Source organism: Diadema antillarum, unplaced genomic scaffold (assembly GCF_040938485.1).
Source record: "Diadema antillarum isolate AM-2024a unplaced genomic scaffold, OU_Dant_1.0 seq00000131_RagTag, whole genome shotgun sequence".
Lineage (NCBI taxonomy): Eukaryota > Metazoa > Echinodermata > Echinoidea > Diadematoida > Diadematidae > Diadema > Diadema antillarum.
Window position 1 is genome coordinate 1,587,612 of NW_027271209.1, and position 20,903 is coordinate 1,608,514.

The 20,903-nt window shown below is 40.2% G+C and overlaps 1 protein-coding gene across 1 annotated transcript; it reads left to right on the forward strand.

The window, feature by feature from the left end:
• Positions 1-4,975: 4,975 nt before the first annotated feature.
• On the forward strand, positions 4,976-14,982 carry LOC139727474 (methionine aminopeptidase 1-like). The gene is made up of 10 exons (XM_071638447.1): positions 4,976-5,113; positions 7,607-7,741; positions 8,190-8,250; positions 8,909-9,000; positions 9,438-9,589; positions 10,284-10,354; positions 11,290-11,421; positions 11,760-11,903; positions 13,032-13,097; positions 14,810-14,982. Exons 1-10 carry the CDS (start codon positions 4,976-4,978, stop codon positions 14,980-14,982), a joined length of 1,164 nt encoding a protein of 387 aa, XP_071494548.1.
• The last annotated feature ends 5,921 nt before the right edge of the window (positions 14,983-20,903 follow it).

Consider the following 20,903-nt stretch of genomic DNA (forward strand, 5'->3'; position numbering starts at 1 on the left):
AACATTATTGTATACAGCTATGGAGTCACGTGCCAATCGATGCAAATGATTTTTTTTTTCTACTTACTCACGTTGATGGAATATATGTTACTCTGTGTTATAATCATGTGGTGTGATGTGGGATGACATCTTCGTCCGCTCTTAGATTGCACTGATTATGAAGAAGGTTTTTTTTTTTTTTTTTTTTTTAAGAATCCGTCGATACAAACTGGAAAATTATTCCGCATTTTCGTTAAGTATCCATTATTTTGATCAAAAATAATGAACGGGTTCGACCGGTTGTGCAAATTTGTGTTCGTTGATCCGTGTTCGTGTTTCCACCAATTAGCATTGGGTAGTTTGTGTATATAAAGTATATACAGGATTATATACCAATCAGTATTAATTAATGTTGACTTCAAACAGATGTGCAAATGGCATCACGTCCCTGTGGTCTTTGTAAAATATCACTTTCAAATCTCTATGTATGTGTATTCCTGGCAACTGTGTGCTTACCCGTCGAAAATTGCATTCTCTGTGTGACGTTTGTAATAAAATATGCGAAATGATAAATGTATAAGATATACATAATTTTCATAAGAAAACTTGGCTCTTCTCTGTCATTTCTTTACCCAGCAAGTCTGCTTTGTCTTCGAAAGTCACAATGAGAATGATCGATTGGTGCACGTTTTTCCCTACATGTTTTGTCAAACCTATCTAAACCTGACCAGGGAGGTTCTCTTCCCGCCTCCCTGACCTGACTAATCGTTTCGTTGTGCAAAACACGTAGTTGCACCACAGTACAGCAATAGTGCACAAAGCAATTTTGACGTAATGACAAAGTAATCACGCGCCCTCTCACGGCCAGGATGCATGATCAACAGGCTGACGAAAAAAAGAAAAGAAAAAGAATTAGTGAAAAGATTGAAAGAAGTGAGAGAAAATAAGGAAGAAAGAAAACATACAAGGAGAGAGAGAGAGAGAGAGGAAAAATGAAACACAAAGAGAAAGTGACGTGTTACAATGAATATACTATCATTTTGCGTGCGTGTGTGTGTGTGCGTGTATTTATGTCTGTGTGTAGTGTGTGCAGGGGCGGATCCAGGGAGGACCGCAACCGGCGCACGCCCCCCCCCCTTTATTTTTTGTTGAAACAAAAGAAATAAAAAGAAAAAAATGGGAGGAGGGGTGCGTGCGCCCCCCCCCCCTTAATTTTGTAAACGCGCCCCCTCTTTACGGAATTCCTGGATCCGCCCCTGTGTGTGTGTGTGTGTGAGGGTGTGCGAGAATAATGGATGAAAGTTAACACAACAAACTCTCATTTGCAACTGATTGACAAATTGCCCTACATCGACGTAAATAAGCACTGAATTGATCAGTGTTTTAGTAGTAGCCATGATAAAAAATCATGGGCGTACATACTCGAGCAGGATTCGAACCCACGACCTCCTGATAGAACCAACACTTGCTGTCGGGCGAAAGCTCGGTGGTCTAGTGGAGATGACGCCTGTTCGGTGATCAGGAGGTCGTGGGTTCGAATCCTGCTCGAGTATGTACGCCCATGATTTTTTATCATGGCTACTACTAAAACACTGATCAATTCAGTGCTTATTTACGTCGATGTAGGGCAATTTGTCAATCAGTTGCAATGAAAACATCACGACGGAAGAACTTCATAAATTTGAATAACAAAAGCAGTACCCGCTGCATGCTATAAGGATTAGAACCAACACTTGCTGTCGGGCGAAAGCTCGGTGGTGTAGTGGAGATGACGCCTGTTCGGTGATCAGGAGGTCGTGGGTTCGAATCCTGCTCGAGTATGTACGCCCATGATTTTTTATCATGGCTACTACTAAAACACTGATCAATTCAGTGCTTATTTACGTCGATGTAGGGCAATTTGTCAATCAGTTGCAATGAAAACATCACGACGGAAGAACTTCATAAATTTGAATAACAAAAGCAGTACCCGCTGCATGCTATAAGGATTAGAACCAACACTTGCTGTCGGGCGAAAGCTCGGTGGTGTAGTGGAGATGACGCCTGTTCGGTGATCAGGAGGTCGTGGGTTCGAATCCTGCTCGAGTATGTACGCCCATGATTTTTTATCATGGCTACTACTAAAACACTGATCAATTCAGTGCTTATTTACGTCGATGTAGGGCAATTTGTCAATCAGTTGCAATGAAAACATCACGACGGAAGAACTTCATAAATTTGAAAAACTCTCATTTATAGGCGTCGTTAGCTATCCCATAATTCCACATTATCAACGATAACTAAGCTGTGATTTTTCTTTTTAGAATACGAATTATACATGTATATGAATGTATTTTCAGAAAATCAAAAAGCTATGTTCACGATTGTGCTGTTATCAGAGCGCAGTTACGCTCCCAATCAATTGCAAGATTCTCTCCATGAGAAGTAAACGCTAAGGTTTGAATTAAGAAGCGGCATTATCGTCGAGCTGGGAAGGAAATGAAGTGCTCTCTTCCATTCATTTCTCTAAAGAGATCCTTTGATTGTCCTTTAACTTTTTAATCGTGCGTTTTGTTTGTTCCTTGTTTGCTTTTGATTTCTGTATGGTTTCGGTCTGTCTTGTGGGAGTACAATATGATTGTGTTAAAACTTTTCCTAACTCTTACCAATACTTCACAGTCTCCTAGCAAACTCATCAAATGCAATAAATTTGATTCAATTTCGACGTGCTGATAAAATCATTCTCCATGCGACGCAGAGATTGACATATCTTTACAATCTTTCCCGATTGTGTCGATAGAGTACTCCTAAACACGAACACAAAAATTCACAACGTCATGGTGCTCGCCCTGATAAACCCACTTTGGCAGTCTGCGCTCTCTCGTTTTCCACACACTCACACTCATTCTCTGCACCGAAATTAACGTCGACACCATGGGCGGATCCAGGAATTCCGTAAATGGGAGGCGCCTTTACAAAATTAAAGGGGGCGCACGCTTCCTCCTTATTTCTTTTGTTTAAAAAAAAGAAATAAATAAAGCGGGGGCGCGCGCCGGGTGCGCCCCCCTCTGGATCCGCCTTTGGACACATTCACTCACTCGACAACCGTCAAAGATACGTGCATACTCTGGACACCGTCAAAGATACACACTCTCGTCACCGACTTTCCTCATTTTCGTCACCATAGCTTAAAATGTATACTCCCTCTATATTTTGATACCGGCCTCTCAAATCACCCACATCGAACTCGGGTTCCTCGAAACTTGGTTAGACGAGGGCGGGAAAGACATCTGCGAGGCGAACGACGCCGAATGGGAAGAAAAGTAACACTAGAGAAGACGTCGCGTCGCCGCGACTCGAAAGACCAACAAATGGCTCGCGCTCTCACCACAAAGCCACTGCAGGACGTCGTCCGAGACGTCTCCAGAAAGGGGGACAACTCATTCGCCCGGAAGTCGCGGCGACTTCTAGGAGACTTCTATGGCAAGCCGTTATGAGGGTTTTCTCGGTTGCGGAGACGTCTCCGCGACGTCTCTACATCATTGCCGGTATAGGTCACCACGGGTCTCCGCAAGGTTGCGGAGACTTCTCCCAAGTCAAGGACAAAATGGAGACGGAATCGAGACGGAATGGCCGCAACTGATGGAGACGTCGCAGAGACGTCGCGGAGAGGTCTTCGAGACCAGATGAGTTTGTTGTTTCAAACATTCCTATATTCCATGTACCATCAAGGACTGGAACTCATTACCACCGGACATTCAGAGCACACAGTCAACAACAACAACACTTTTAAACTTCAAGCAACTTTTTCCGTAACCAAAGACTCAAGCTATAAGAACTAACAGAGCAACATCGCGCACTCACCCTTCCTTCTAGTTTGGTTCCAGATGGGACGTTGAGGAGTATTTTGAAGAAGAAGAAGAAGATAATTATACCAAAAAGTCTCCGAATTAGTTGTTTCTCCCGCAACTCCGATCCGCCCCTACCCCCACCCCCGTCTCCAGGACGTCGCGGAGACGTCTCCGCATCCATCAGTCGAGGATCGAGTCTGTTGTCTTCACGGCAATGAGATACCAACTTACATCTTGAAAGGCTTCACAAAGTGATTATTATTATGGAGATGGAAGCCTTCAGTAAGATACGCGTGAGGGAGGAGGAGGAGAAGGAGGAGGAGGAGGAGGAAGAGGAAAAGGAGGATTGCCGGCACGCAGACGACATGGCCAAAATGACGTGAAGAAGAGGAAGTACCGAGAAAAAAATAGAATAGAAAAGAAAAGAAAGAAAACAAAACAAAACAAACATAAAAAAGGATTATGGGGTATGGGTTAGGCAAGAGGAATGTAAACCGGCGATTTGCTGACAATACTTACCATGCTCAAGACCATCATGATAAGTCAGATGAAGACGAGAAGGAGGATGGAGAAAAGCGTCTTCTTTTTGGGAAACCTGTTACCGCTCAGATTAATCTTGGTTACGGTCGAATGGGGAGTGCTGTACTGAGTTGTCTTGGTTCAGACAGTCCCCCCCCCCCCCCCCCCCCCCCCACACACACACACACACGCACACACACCCGTTTGCACTACACTGAGTACCGGGTACCGATGCTCTTTGGGGCAATCATGCACTTTGCGGTCCTACATTATTTGGGGCTCACACCAGAAAAAGTAGGTGCCATTCATGCCGAGATACATTTTTGTACAAACTCGAGAATCACAGAAGACTGGTACATGCAGTGTGTAGGTACCACCTCCCTGGTGTAAGCGGGCCTACACCTGCTCGATCGTCTACTAGTAATCCTAAGACCACGAATACACCGGGCACGAACACTCTCATCATGCATACTATACACCTAACACCGGGACACGTACCGTGTTGGTACATGTCGAGGTTGCTAGTGCGGTTAGTGGTACACCATACATAAACCTACGTGTATGGTTGTGTAGTGCGTGTTGTTGTGAGCTTTGGAGCTGCGATGACACATGCATTCCCATTCATTATACACAGCCAGTTCGGGAACATGGCGACAGCCGAGGTTGAAAGTTTGCCTATCGTGAACACGAATACGTGTGAAACCAGCGGATGTGGTAAAGAGGCCAAATTGCAATGTCCTACATGCATAAAACTTCAGATTTCGGGATCATACTTTTGCTCACAGGTAGGCAACTATATGCCATAATCGTAAGATGACCGATGTCGAACATGCCAGACGTGTACGGCATTTTTGCTCAGTCCCATCCATCGTATTTTGTGTAGGTCATATTCTGTCTATACTCAGCTCAGCTCAGCTCAGTCACCCATGCACTGGATGCAGTGCGAGTGCAGCAGTGACCAACGAAGTGAAATTTGCGTAACGTTAGGTTTTGCTTAGGGTGTGAACTAGGGAGCATGCGCATGTTATTGTTGTTGTTGTTGTTGCTGTTGTTGTTTTGGTTTCAATGGCGTGTATCACTCAGGATTGAGTAGAACCTAGATAGAGAGTATTAAAACCCCAATTTTCGGCCGGCCTCCAAAATCCGGACACTTATTATCACTTGTCACAAGCCAGCAAATTCTACTGTCACAACACACGCATATCACATTGTTTCACATACTGGCACACTCGTTCACCACAGGAAAGTGCCTATTAGTATGGGTGAGTCACCTCCAAAAATCCATCTAAAATCCCAAATTTTGCCGTCAAAAACGCAGAATCGCCGCAACTTTTCCATAGTAAATTTAATTTTCATGAAAAAAAGGGGGGCGGGGCAAAGTAGTGACACATTATGTGTTCCTTTATATGGTGCAAAAAAAAAAGGGGGGGCTTGGACCCCCCCTTTTTTTTTTGCACTATATAAAGGAATACATAAGGTGTCACCACTTTGCCCCCCCCCCCCCACTTTTTTTACCCTGGAAGTGCGTACATTTGTCCTAAGTGACAATAGAAAGAAATACATTTGTTCTTGTAGATAGAGACCTTGAAGTATGAGCGTGGTAAGGTTATTTAGTTAAGGTTATTTCTTTCTTATTATTTTTTGCTTGTTAGCTCATGAAACCCGGAAGTGCCCCCCCCCCCCCCCCTTCGAAAACGCTCTGCTGGCCTTGTGCCGGCCCTGCAAGGCCACTGAAAAATGTGCCATGCCATACCTTGGGGCAAGGTTGCATCAGGGACATTGCGGCACCAATGGATGACTGAATTCTGGCAAGTTGGCACTTGCATTCGACCCCTGTACATTTAGTCACTTCGTCGGCACGTATGGAGATTTTGTTCTTCTTTTACATTTGTGTGGTTACCATCACGCTCTGAGCTTGCAATAAGCAAAAAATCTTGCAAGAAAACAGAATATTTCTCAATTTTTTTGTGCTTTTTTAGTGACCCTGATTCTTAAAACTGGACTTAATTACCACACACTTTGGAAAAGTTGCGCCGATTCTGCATTTTTGACATTGAAATTGGGGATTTTTGATGGACTTGTGGAGGTGACTGTGGGACTCTTCTCTTGTGAATGACAGTGCCAGTATCTGAAATGATGTGATTTGTACGTGTGGTGTGACAATAGAATTTGCTGGCTTGTGATTAGTGATAAGTGACCATATTGTGGTATGTGACTGAATACTGATAGGCTTTTACCCTGTTGTTAAATCATTCTGATGACAGTGGTGACGTATGTATGACGGCGGTGTGAAGCTCGACAGTAAATTAGATCTACATTGTATATTAGTCTAGATGTTATAGACCCTACACCATGATTAATTTAGAACTAGAACTCTCAACTTGCATGGGGGAGGGGAACTTTCTTGATATCTTTTATTACTTTCTTGAGTTAACTTTTGATGCGCTTGCCATAGGAGAACTTATATTCTCCCAAAGTGTATCATGCCATACCAAGTCAAAGTGAACCACTTCCCGATGTGCTCCAAAAACGTACCATAACAGTAAATTTTACCAGAAGTTGGCATAATGAAATGATGACGTAAATGGTATCCTGGGGTACCAAATGAAAATCAGCCATTTTGTTGAATTATTATTATTATTTTTTTTAAAGGTTGTACCCTGGGTTCCAAAAAAGTGGAAATCATTTTGGTGCTGGAGCTAGCGCGCGCTAGCCACTGCACTGCACTGCACTGCACTGCACTGTACTGAAGCACACGCTATTGCTAGCACAGCGTGCCATGCATGCATAGTAGGCCTACAAGCGTGTACAACATGCAGTGGCATGGGAATGACTATGGACACACGCACACAGTGTATGCATTTCTCTGCGGCTGTCCTCGAGTGGACGTGAGGTGGCGCTACACAACGTTGTACCCCTGGGTAACGCGTGATGCATCAAATGTGCATTACATGAACTAGAATTAAATGGTCTTCATCAGTTATGATACAAAGAGTCAATTCTCTTCATTCGGGACCCCTGTTACAGCGTATCTGTAAGCTCTCTGTAGTTGATAATTACACATAATTGACAATTTCAATGCAAATCAGTTGATGTGAAGTAATTGTTAGGGGTAAATAATCATCTCTGCCCAAAACTTCATACACTGTATTCCTACCTTGGAGAGTGAAATATGCAAAAGTTTTGTTCAAGCAAGAGTTCTGCATGATGATAACCCAATTTTTACCAACCACCAATTTTTTGAAGTCACCACAATGTGTCCTTTCTCTTTCACACAGGAATGCTTCAAAGGCAGCTGGGGTGAGCACAAGAAGGTCCATAAGAAAGCCAAGGAAGCACGAAGCACAGAGATAAAGCCATACAATCCATGGCCGGGTTTCTTCTTTACAGGAAAACTACGCCCATATCCTCGGGTACAGTCCCTTCATGTTTATGTCTTAATAGCTCTCCCTACACCCTACCCACCCCACTCCCCACAATGATATACTTGTCAATTTTAACATGAAGCTATTTCTGCTGTCAGTATGATGTTGTACAAAGAGTAAGGTTTCATGTATTAGATTAATATCCGTAACAATGAAATAGGAAGGTAATGCGGAATTATGATACCACTACAGGTAGTAATCAGGTCTAGCGAAATAATCTGTTTCCGAGCACCTAAGTTACTTGTAACTTGTCTGAAACTGAAAACCGCAAATGCAAAGACAAAGATATTTAAGAAGTAGAGGTTCCCAAGCGATGTCATGGAGGTCTGTGTGATTATTCTGTTTAAGATGAAGAGTACTTAGATGTTTTGTCTCATATCTACTGGAGATATAATTGATTATGGTGACATATAATTCATATTTCTTATCTGGACAGGGTCCACTGAGAGATGTTCCTGTAAGTATGGAAAGACCAGACTATGCAGATCATCCAGATGGTATGTGGTGGTTGTATGAGTCCCTTCTGTAATCCTGAGCCGTGGGTACTGAATTAGATACCAGCATATGTCAAGTGATGTTCAATTTATCTGCTCCTTGCTAGGACTCACAGTGGTTGGTGTGGTGTCATCCCGTAGTTTTCTATTAGGTTGAGAGTTTAGAGAGAATCTAGTGATGTGAGGATGTTATCTCTCCTTTAAATGATTCAATCTTTGTAACGTCAAAAAAAAAAAAAAGTGACACAATTAAACTTTTGGTCCACTCCCTGTGCTTACCAGCTTTATATTACTGGAAACCTATTTAGTGATGTCATTGATGACTTAGTGAAACAGCTGTGTTTTAATCATATTTGGTCAATTTAAGGTAGCGTTATAGGTTTTTTTGTTTTTTTCTTCTTCTTCGTCTTAATAAGTACTGGACAACACTACTCACTGCGAAAAGGACAAATGTCACTTTGTTGCCAAAGATAGAAGTGTACCTGGGAGTTAAACATTGCATGAAATTGGAATGTGTCCCCTGCAATAATGTATGAATGAGGTGTAAACATTTGACTGATATGTTCTTTAATCTCAATTCAGAATTAATATATTTTTGGTGTCATTGAATATTATCAATTTGTGCATATGTCCAAAACATAACGTTGCAATCTCTTGTCAGGTTTACCTCTGAGTGAGATGGCGGTGCGAGGCAATAGTTACATCAAGCAGCTCACCAAAGATGAAATCGAAGGACTAAGAGTCGCCTGTAAGGTAAAGCAGGCTTTTACTGATTAACAGCATAGTAGTGTACCTAGTCATTGACATATGATGCCCCTCATCATGTATGGCTAAGTTGTGAAAATAGTTTTATAGCAAATCAGCCCGTCCTCAGCGGTTAGGTAATATGGTACCCCCTGTGGGAGAAATGTTTGATAGTCATGTTCTTTAATTTGAATATTCGATATTTGATATTTGATATTCATTTATTTCTGCAATATCATGACAAGCGTAGTATACAAACAAATACATTTTTCTTTTGTACAAACCTTAGGATATTCATTATGTATCTGTGTCTAGGTGTTTGGATACAACATATGTGGGACTGCAATCTATTTGTTGACTTAAAAGAATTTTGCAAGTGGTGAAGAATGGTCAGGTTGCTTTGAAGTTAATTTTTTATTCGCCATCTTATAATTTGTGACCGTCAGTATGGCAGGGAAGTCCTCGATGTCGCTGCGGCCATGATCAAGTCTGGTGTGACGACGGATGACATCGATGCTGCAGTACACCAAGCTTGTCTAGATCGGAACTGCTACCCATCCCCACTTAACTACAGGGGCTTCCCCAAGTCTTGCTGCACGTAAGTCTCTATAGATTTTAGACACTCTGGAGACAGGAGGGAAAATGTAAATATGTTGCAGCACACAGAAATTTGTGAGAATAGGAGTGTTCCGCGTAAAATAAGACATATTTACAAACGTCTGTCTTTTGATGTTGTCACAGTTGGTGTTATCAAAATTTCTTTATTTCTGTTATTATTATTATTGTTATTATTATGATTGCTTATGCCATTAAATTATTATTATTATCATCATCATAATCATCATCATCATCGTCATCGTCATCATCATCAGGATTATTGCTGAGATTATTCGTCATCATCATCACCTCCCAGCCAACCAGATACTGCTGCAAAGCCAGTGGATGGACACTTTCAGTACTATCACAATATTATTTGAAATTGATGTTTAGATTTTCTTTGATTCAAACAAACAAGGTGCTACAAGGATTAATCAGAATTGGACTTAGAGTGAGAAAGTTGTTGAATTTTAGTTTTTTGTTTGCATGCACAATGCAGTGACATCATCACCTTGGCTAATGCACATATTGTCAACCAAATTTATTATTTCTCCTCCATGACAAGATAATCAATTTAGACCCAAACCAGTGTACAGTCAAGAATGAATACGAGTTTTAGTCAACTTTTCTGATCAAAAAGCTTCTAGTTTTTCCTTCAGGTTTGCAGCTCACATTTTGTCTTCCCCGTTTTGCAGGTCAGTGAATGAGGTTATATGCCATGGCATTCCAGACAAGAGACCATTACAAGATGGGGATATAGTCAATGGTAAGTCAGGCAAGCCGTGTGAAATGTTACTCATGGTTGATATGTCTGGATGGTCACAGTAAAACTATTATCTATTTAAGGCATATTAGCAACACGTAAAAAATGTGTATTTTTGTCTGTTTAATTTTCATGTGGAATAACAGAGCATATTCAAGGTAACACATAGGCTAGTGCATTAATTCCCCTTAGGCTACTGTAGTAAATGGCTGTGAAATGATACATCGTATTTGGTCCCGTCTGTTGTGCGAACGCTCTGCTGAGTGTGTGAATGCTTGCTATAAGTGCAGGTCACTACTTGTTTAGTGTAGAGTCTTAATCAAATTATATTAACTAGGACCTACTTTTAACAGTTATTGCTTTCTCAAGATAATAATTGTAGATAATGCCAATAATATTGGAAGGCTTTGTTTCATATAATAGCAACGAATATTGCACTTGATAAGACCAGTATTGTGCTTCAGTTTGTGCAATATTTCCTGGTATCCCATTCATTGCCTTTCAATATAAAATAATTACTCGTAGTCAGTCAACATTCTATATGCATTGGTGTGACACATGCTATGAACACTTTGCTTTTGTAGAAATCACTGTATTGCTATATAAACAGATGCTGCCAATGCATTGAACCAAATATTGCATCAGATGAGCTAAAAATTTCATTGTGAGTTTGTCCTCCACATGCGGTAACTTGATTTTTTTTTTCGTGTTTTGATGTTTAATGATTTGTCTTCAAACAGCGTTGAGTTTTATGCCTCTACCCGAAAAGGTGTCAGAGGCGTTGTTGTTTCAAGTTCTCCATCTATATGTCTTGTTTTGTTTGGCTTTGTAGTCATGAATGACTACAATCTTTTAAGCCTGTCTCGGGCACAGTGACTGCAAGGATGAAATGACCTGTGGATGATTCACCATGCCCATTCTTGAATTGCCTTTCGCAGTTGACATTACAGTATACCACGGCGGTTTCCATGGCGACCTGAACGAGACGTTCTTTGTGGGTAAGGTGGACGAGAGGATACAGGAGCTTGTCAGGGTCACGTACGAGAGCATGATGCAGGCCATCGACATAGGTTAGTGCTTTTTCCTCATCACACAGACAGGCGGATATATCCAAAACGTACAGACAGGCAGATATTTCTAAAACATACAGACAGGCGAATATCCAAAAGATACCATCATGCTGTTATTGGCACCTGAAGCTATATTGTGTGAGATTTTGATTTTCTACTGATAGAAACCAGAACATAAGAGCTGTCATAAGTGAATTTAATATTTTTTTCTGTTTAAAAGCCACTTTCATTTCCAAATGATAGAGGCCCCCGGAATGTACTGAATATTCATAAGGATCCCTAAAAGGATTTCCACTGATATAACTATTGTTGTTTGCCTTCCCCACAACCCTTTACAGTGAAGCCGGGGGTGAAATATCGCGAGGTCGGGGCTGTCATCCAGAAGCACTGCCAGGCACATGGATTCTCCGTCGTCAAAACATACTGCGGTCATGGGATTCATCGACTCTTCCATACCGCCCCCAATGTCCCCTTCTATGCCAGTAAGTGTAGCTCTGTGCACATATGAAGCCAGATTATCTCATTCCATTTCCATTTGAGAACATTTGTTTTCTCCTCAAGACATTCACTATCGAAAGTGGACTAAACAAGTTTTCAGAGAGCTAGAAGGTCATTAATGTCAAATGTGAACCTTGAAGTAGATAAGCAGGTGGACAAAGAGCAAGAATGGTGCTAATGTGATGTGGTTTGATAATATTGTAAAAGTGCAGATGACCAGCTCCCATCGAGCAAGAAGAATATTACTGTGAAAATGTAACTTTATATATATTGTGGAAGTTGACATGATAGATATGTATAGAACAGGCACAGCTCTAATGCACAACTGTGACTTTGTAAATACGATGTGAGTTGACGAGATTTATTTGCCTACAGCAAGAAGGGTGCAGTCTACACCTGTAATTTTGTTTTTTTCAATATTTTGGAAATGGAAAAAGTATGATTTGATGTAAAGTTGGTAAATGTGCACATTGCAGAAAGCATCATATAGAGACATTTATATCAACTTCGCTGCATTTTGCAATATTCTTGGTTTGGTTATAATATTGTAAATGGATTGTATCTAGTATACGATGTGAAATTGTGTTACTACATAAGGATTAAATACACTGTAAGTTGTTGTTCAGATATAGTATGAAACATTACATGCTCATTTCTGTTGGCTGCCTTGAATTATTAGTTGTGACTAAAGAATGAGTCATTTGTGTCTTGTGTTACAGAAAACAAGGCTTTGTAAATACAGTGTGAGTTGACGAGATTGATTTGCCTCGAGCAAGAAGGGTGCAGTCTAGACCTGTAATTTTGTTTTTTCAATATTTTGGAAATGGAAAAAGTATTATTTGATGTAAAGTTGGTAAATGTGCATATTGCAGAAAGCACCACAGAAACATTTATGTCAACTATGCTGTATTTTGCACTTTCTTGTGTTTGGTTATATTGTAAATTATGGATTGTACCTAGTATACAGTGTGAAATTGTGTTATGATACATGAGGATGGAATGCACTGAAAGTTTTTAGCCAGATATATGAAAGATTACTTACTCATTTCTGTTGGCTGCCTTGAATTATTGGTTGTGACTAAAGCCTGAGTCATTTGTGTCTTGTGTTGCAGAAAATAAGGCAGTCGGTGTGATGAAACCCGGCCACGCCTTCACGATAGAACCCATGGTCAATGTGGGTAAGTAGTTTGCAGGGGTCTTGAATCCATGACAACCCATACTTACTCCACGCTCTAGTCATCCAACAATATACCTGCTGTATAAGCTGTTATTTTCACGTACAGATACTTTCACAAGTCAGGTCACAGACATTTTCGTGAGTCAGGAGGTCACAGACATTTTTGCGAGATGTTGTTTTTGTGAATTGACACCGAGGCTATTGCATGTGCACTATTACCCTAGCGCAATGCGACATTTTCGCGTGTTGTTTAATTCACAGTCCAATGGTGATTTGCGAAATTTAAGAAAATTAAACACTCACAAAAATAACAGCTTATACAGTACCAGCTGTATAAATTGGTCAGTAGCTGTTCAGATTTGACGTGGTGCCAACATACCAGTATCAAGTTCTTTTGTGTAATTTTCCCTCACAAAGCTACAAATTCTATATGCTGCAAAATGGGATTTTTTTTTTTCAAGATTAATCCTTTTAACTTGAGCAAGATTCTGAGCTGTAATGAATATTGGAATTGTGAGGGCAGGTTATGAGCAGTAGAACACAGGTAGTCAGTTTGATGACAAAAAAAAAAAAAACAGCAAAAAAAAACAAAAAAACAGGAAACAAGGAAAAGAAATCACATGCATATTAGCAAGTATCTTGACCTGGTGCTGCAGCATGGTGAAATGTTGACATGTGCCCTTGAGTGCAAATTGACATTTAAAGTGTATCTGTACTCGATTTTCTGACATTGTAGTTTATTGTATTGATAATATCACTGAGAAATCTTAGAGTGTGCGGAAGCTCCTATACAGAGATTTCATATCACAAAAATCAGTCCCTAAATGCCTAAAAATACAGGTGCCTTGATCTAAGACTAGTCGTCGTGTATTATCATTTGCATTCAATGGCATAGTTGGATAACTTTCTGTACAAACGGTGATGTACGGAATCTCTTTTCCAACTCGCAGATGCACGTATGGTTACGTACGCAGCTGGGTGCTGACAGGCAATGGCACAGTGCATTCAGTGGCGCGGCAGCATGTGTTGTCATGCAGATGCAGCAGCGACTCGAGAGCCAGCGCTTCTAGCACGTCAAGTCTAAATTCTAGGGTACAGATACACTTTAAATGCTTGTTCACAACACACCAGTGCATATATTCATATATAAAAAAATAATTGAATGAAATTTATTCATGGGGGGGGGGGGGGGCATTTTTTGCACTAGTTCCGTCCTATGCAAAGTGTGCAGTAGTTTTACACCCCAAAATATTCCACATTTACAGCCAATGTATTCAAATTCTATGCACACATACAAGTATATTTCACAAAAGACTGCCTAAACTACAATAAAGCTTGCTGAAGGCTTGCCATGCCTACAGGCAACCACTGAAGAATGCTACTGTAAACGTGAATACAATGTATTTTCGTGAGTAATTCTTCGCATTCCGCAGAGTAAGATCAATTTTGCATGTTTTTAATTCCACGGTATCAAGACATTGCATAGTGATATATATGACAAGCAAATATTTTCGCGCTAGTTTCTGGTTACGCGAAATGCACGAAACTTTCTACACTGCGAAATTTTCCACTTTTACAGTATTCATTGAATTCTTGCCTGAGTGGAGGGAGCAGGGGAATGAAATGGTTCATTGCTAGGCTGCAGGAGAACGTACACCCATGAATTTGAATACATCACAGAAACAATTTTTAACACTTTCTGCATCCGTGCAGGCTCATGGAAGGACAACCTCTGGCCGGACGACTGGACAGCAGTCACCACGGACGGCAAGTGGTCGGCGCAGTTTGAACACACCATGATCGTCACGGACACCGGCGTGGAGGTCCTGACAGCCAGGGGTCCAGGGCACGGCAGACCGCACTTTATGGACCAGGTGGCGTCCTAGCTGATGGAATCTCACGGGCAAAATGTCTGTCGACATTTCACAGTTAGACTGCCACTGAAAAGCCCATGCCCTTATTTAGTACTGACCAGGGTTTTTTTTTTTTTTCAAAGATTGCTTCAAGGGGGAGTCTTGATGACGAAGAAAAGTGACACATCTTTGCCTTTACACCCTTCACGACAGATGATGCAGTAGGTATATTGTTCGCCCAAATATACATGTATTTTATTGGTTACGTTCAAGTCATATGTGGGAGGAAAAATAAGGTGTCATGTCCTTATTAGTTTGTAGCTGTTCAGATGTGAAAGAGCCATTTATAAATCATTTAATCATGTCTATTAGCATATCTCTGATGAACAGAACTTGATGGGGAACATGCTTGATGGATTTTAGATGGAGAAAAACTATTTTAACCCATTGAGGACGAGTCCCGAGTATACTTGGGCAAGCATCTATGGGAAATGCATGCTGTAGCAAAATCAAACCGTCCTCAACGGGTTAAGTGTTCCTACCTTCACAATGCTTGTAGTCACTATTTTCTTTCTCACAGGCGTTTTTATCACATCTTCTTCCCTCAGTAGGTGTTTATACATCTTTTCCATTCATCTGTATGTAATTGAACTGGACTCTATGGTTTGATGTTACAAAGTACCTGATATAACAAACTAATTTCTCCTGTCCCAATGAATATATTTCCTTTGTTTTGTACTTCATCTTGACTTCTGATACAACAAATTACCTTTTGTAAAGAACAATTGTCTTGGTCCCAAGGGTCTTGTTATACTGAGTTTCCACTGTAATGTGACTGAAGAAAACCAGCGAAAATGTTTGAGAGGGTACTTTTAGTTTGTGGGGCTTGTTTTAACCCCCTGGTGACTGAGGTTGTGTCACAAACATTCAGGCCAAAACTCCTGTGTCATTTGAAAATATGGACTGCTTATCCACAGCTTCGTAAGTAGAGGTCCGCGAAAATATGTAGAAAGAATTGTACCTTCCGTCAAAGTTTTATACTTTTTCTTTGGTCCATTGTGTTTTTTCTTGTACATTGTATGTACTGCCCCAGTATCAAGTGGTTGTAGTTTGTGTAATGGCTTTATACCTTTCTCATGGGATACACTGACAGGTAGTTTTTGTGGCAAAGGTTCCATCTAGGATTATGGATAACAAAGATTTTCATGCACCACCTGCAACAGAGGGAAAGAACATTTCTATCTTTCAATGAAGATTTGTCATTCTAAAACTTCCATGAACTGTGAAATAGATTTATTGGTACATGCGCTCTTCTATTCATGGGAAAGAGAGTACCTCGATGGTAACAAAGGAAGATATGTGTAGGTTTTGATGTCTGGAAAGGAACATGATGTAGAATGGTAGATGCTGAAACAAAGATATCATTGACAAGTCTCCCAACATGCTCATTTTTTTTTGTGGAAAATCTGCGAAATTGTGATAAAATCATCACAGTTTGGGCAGTTTATTTCAGCTCCCTTTAGTAGAGTGGATGGGAATTGATATGTGATCCAAAGTTTTTAGGTCTGAAAGCAGTTAGCATCCCACACCAAAAAGGATGTTTTGGACTAAATGTTGTGCAATACCTTTATACATGAACTCTACATGAAATTTAACATCAGGGCTCAGCATATCAGTGAGCTTCTTAAGACCCTCCCATTCCCCCCCCCCCCCCCCCATCACGAGTGAAATGCTGAAAAGATGTTTTTATTTGATATTGTGGAAAGACAATATTTCACAAGTGCAAGATGTGGTGTAGTATTAGAATTGTTGAAAAGAGATATTTTGTTTGCGTATATCACTCACAGTAGAGTGTCCCGTACATTGTGGTCATGCTGGAGTGCATTTTTACCAATTTTTGAACTTTTATTTATAAGAATACTACTACAGTATATATTAATATCAAGAAGAGAGCCTCTTTAATGTTAGCACGCCTCTTGCAGAGGGCTCCACCAATGTCATTTCACCAGCATTGGCAGGTACATGTACCCAAGGTTAACCCTAATCAGGCCAATCTTTTTTGGCTATGCCAAAACGGGAGGAGGGTGGATTCCGCCCCCTCCGCCCCATTTTGGGGTGACATGCAGTTACAAAAATGGGCTTGACTTTGTAAAAGTACGTGCGGACGTTTCAAATGTGGTCTCAAAAGTTGCAAGAGACTTGAACAAAGAAAGTCAAGAAGCTATATAACAAGGCCTTCACGCATAACAGAATTATTGCGTGAAACGTCAAGGGGGCGGAATCACCCCCCCGCCTTTTTAATGTCAAAGGGGAACATAATTAGTCCACTGTGGGCCACCTCCAGATCTCCTTTTTAATTTTATGAGTCTCAAACTTTGTCCACTGTTGTGTGTTTTGCAGAAAATTAATACCTCCCTATAATTACAATTCTGAAAGCGGTATTTACAGAAAGTAGTGTTGTGGGAGAAGGATCAATTATTTGAGGTACGTTTATTGTTGCCAACTCAGGAGGATTTACAGCAATAGATGTCTGTTCTTTAATGACGTGTTCATCAAGCTGCAGAAATTTGGCAACCTTCATGGCACTTTGTCTTCATGAATGAATGGTACTCTCATTCTTCTTAAACAAATGAGCCAGTGGTCCCCATTACTACTCCATTCCCTTTGAGATTTTCGGCAGTGGTCGCGAGTTATAAGAATTTGGATCCTTGTTTTTTACATGGCCTTAATTATGGGGAAGCAGTTAAATGCGTACAAGCCGGCAAATACATGATGGATAATTTTACATCCTCTTCTATAGATGTGGCAGTGAAGATGAAGTACCCTACTTATGAAAACTTATTAATACATCTAACAGTTATGGGATTTGAACCAGGGGCCTCATGGTTGAGGGACTGCTGTCTTAACTGCTGAGCCACAACCCCCCCCCCCCCTTAACATTTGTGTTGTCACTGATAGTCTTGGAGATTCTCTGGGTGAAATAGTGATGAGACTTCCATAACATATCTGAAATATGGCTATACATGTACTTCGAGTTCAAAGAGGAAAACATAATTGTCGTCATTTCACATCTAGCTTTTACCAGAACTTGGAGAAGCTACTGTGTGAAATCTGATGCAACTAGAAAAAAAAAAATGTGACTATTGTTTCTTACATAGTTATGCATTTATGTCTGCTTTTTGGTATAGATGACAAATATACCAATACCAAAATATGCGTAAGTGGTAGAAAGAAATATGCACCTGTATACGTGTAGAGACCCAAAAGACAAATGTGAAGCACTTGGGCGTTTTTTAAAGATTTTGTCGCAGATCAATGCAAGAATTTGGTGACCAGAAAAACTCAGGATTCCAGCACAGTTGACAGCCGCTTTGTGCTTATGTAGAATACCAAAAAGGATGGGAGAGACAATCATTGTAGTTTCCATGGACATCGAGCTGTAGTATAGAGAAATGATGTAATGGATGAAGAAGTACTTTACATTAGAGTGTCACTACAAACCAAGTGTGTCCAGTTAGAGCACCCGTGATGAAAATCAGAGTGAAAATGTCTACATTTTCTGATGAATTTCAGAATTGTCCTGTGGGATTCTTGTAACCAAATAGATAAAAATAAATCAGTTATGTATTATTGATACTAGGCCCATCTCTGTATCATAGGACTCCCCTTGTATGATTATTTTTTTTTTCTCATGTGACAATAAAAATGGATCTTCTAGTAAAGACAGTGCATGTCTGATTATTTTGGTATGGCATCTGTTGGATGGGATGTATGACGCATATATGTTATGTCATCACTGTGTAAAAAAAAAAAAAATCTGTGTTTGATGAAGTCAGCAAGAATAATGGCGCATACATGTACCCTGGTTCTGGTGGAGTCTGTCTGGTAAAATCCTCAGAAGACATTCTGGGCTCAAAATTCCATTTTAGTTGTACATGTGTACATGATAGATTGCCTTTGGGTTTGTAAGGGTTAAATTTTCAGAAGTTCACTGGACTTTTCTTAATACATGTACCTATCTTTTGATTTTCTTTTTTGTTGTTGTAATTTTGCTGATAAGCCATTTTACAGTCTTAACATGTGCAGTTTCGAACCTTACGGAATTCCGCTGAACTGTATAGTCAGCACCAGTTATACCTTACAAAATTGTCACATCTGCATGTAAATTGACCCATGGCTTCATGTAATACGAGTAAAACCTGAGCTGCCAGTATGACTGCAGTGGAAAATATGTGTGTAAATGTGACCCACCTTCGCAAGAGCCTGATGAAGCCTAAGACATTAATATCGAGTGTGGTATATTTACATCTCCTTGTTGCTAAGCATACCAATGATAATTTTTTATTTGACCCATTTGTAAACACAATAGGTCAATTGACACCTCCATGGCAATATGCTTCATAAAAGCAGGAGGTTCAAAATTCAACACGTCCTTAAACTTCATGGCATGAAAGGAGGTGGCTAAGACATCAAACTCTTCATGTTTGAAAAATATCAAATATCTCATTTTTCAAGCAAACACCAACACACAACAGCAGCACACACCAATAACACACCAACGCACAACCACACTGACACACCCAAACACACATAAACGCGCACTAACCACAAATGCCAAAATATAATACAGTGTACTCCGGTTATAATGAACACAGTTAAAACAAAATTACAGTTACAACAAAGTAAATATTCAGACCGCAACATTATCAGCTCTGTTTTTTATTGTTCATTTGTCCGGTAAAACAAAATTTCTGTATAACAAAAAAAAAATTGTAAATCCAAATGACTTCAATATAATGGGAGTCCACTGTATACACTGTACACAAAAACCTTCCAAACACATCCCAACACACAAACACCAACAAAAATCAGAAAGTGAATCCTCACATAAGCACACACACAAAAAAAAAAACCCCAACAACCTGCAATATGATGCATGGACAATGTGTGTGTGTGAGTGTGTATGTGTGTAGACACACATCTATTTGTTGAGGAACTAGAAATGTCGCTATGGCGACTGATGCCTCCGCCATAATGCACGATTCGCCCAATAGGTGTATAGTGCAATGTCTTTACAATGTGTGATGACAGTTTCACATAACTGGCAAAGTATTGAAATGACAGGTTTGTCAGAAATATCTTGCACGTTCACTTTCCTTGAACTAGGTAAAAAAAAAAATTGCTATAATTGTCTAAGAGTGCAGGTACATGTATTTGGGGAAATGAGGATTTTTACTTTACTTCTGACTGACCCTTTTATAAGTTTATGCATTGAGTAATTTTCAAGGTATGAAGAAAGAGTGTACAGTATAAAATAGATTCTTTTTTTTTTTGCATTTAACCCTGGCCTTGACCCTTAATCTCTGACCTTTGACCTTCTGGCAGGAAATTTCCAAGAGAATCTCCATTAGGTAATACACATGTATATAAAGTTTTAAAAATAATAATAATGCAAGCATTGCATATACTAGTAAATGAGGGAAATAGTAAAATTTTGAAGAGTTGACTTTGACCTTTGACCCCTGACTATTGACCCATGACCCCTAAATTCCCTAGATAATCCCTGCCAGTCAGTACATGCGTATGCACCAAGTTCCATGAAGATACAGACATTGAACCATTTGCGAGAAAAGTGAAATTGTAACATTTTCACCCAACCTTTGACCTTTTGACCTTTGACCTTATGACATGAAACTCTCTCTGGAGAATCTGTATGCAGTAGTAAATGTCTACACAAAGTTTCAAGAAAATACCTTTGGGCATTGCATGGATATGGGGAAAATAGCAACATTTTTAGCATTTGACCTTGACCTTTTGACCTTTGACCTCTTGCCAATGTCACTAAAATCTACTTAACTAATTGCCCCATCATACATCATCCTTGGACCAAGTTTGGTGAAAGCTGCTTCATCCAGTTTTGAGTTATCACGTAAACAGACACATTTTAGGATTTG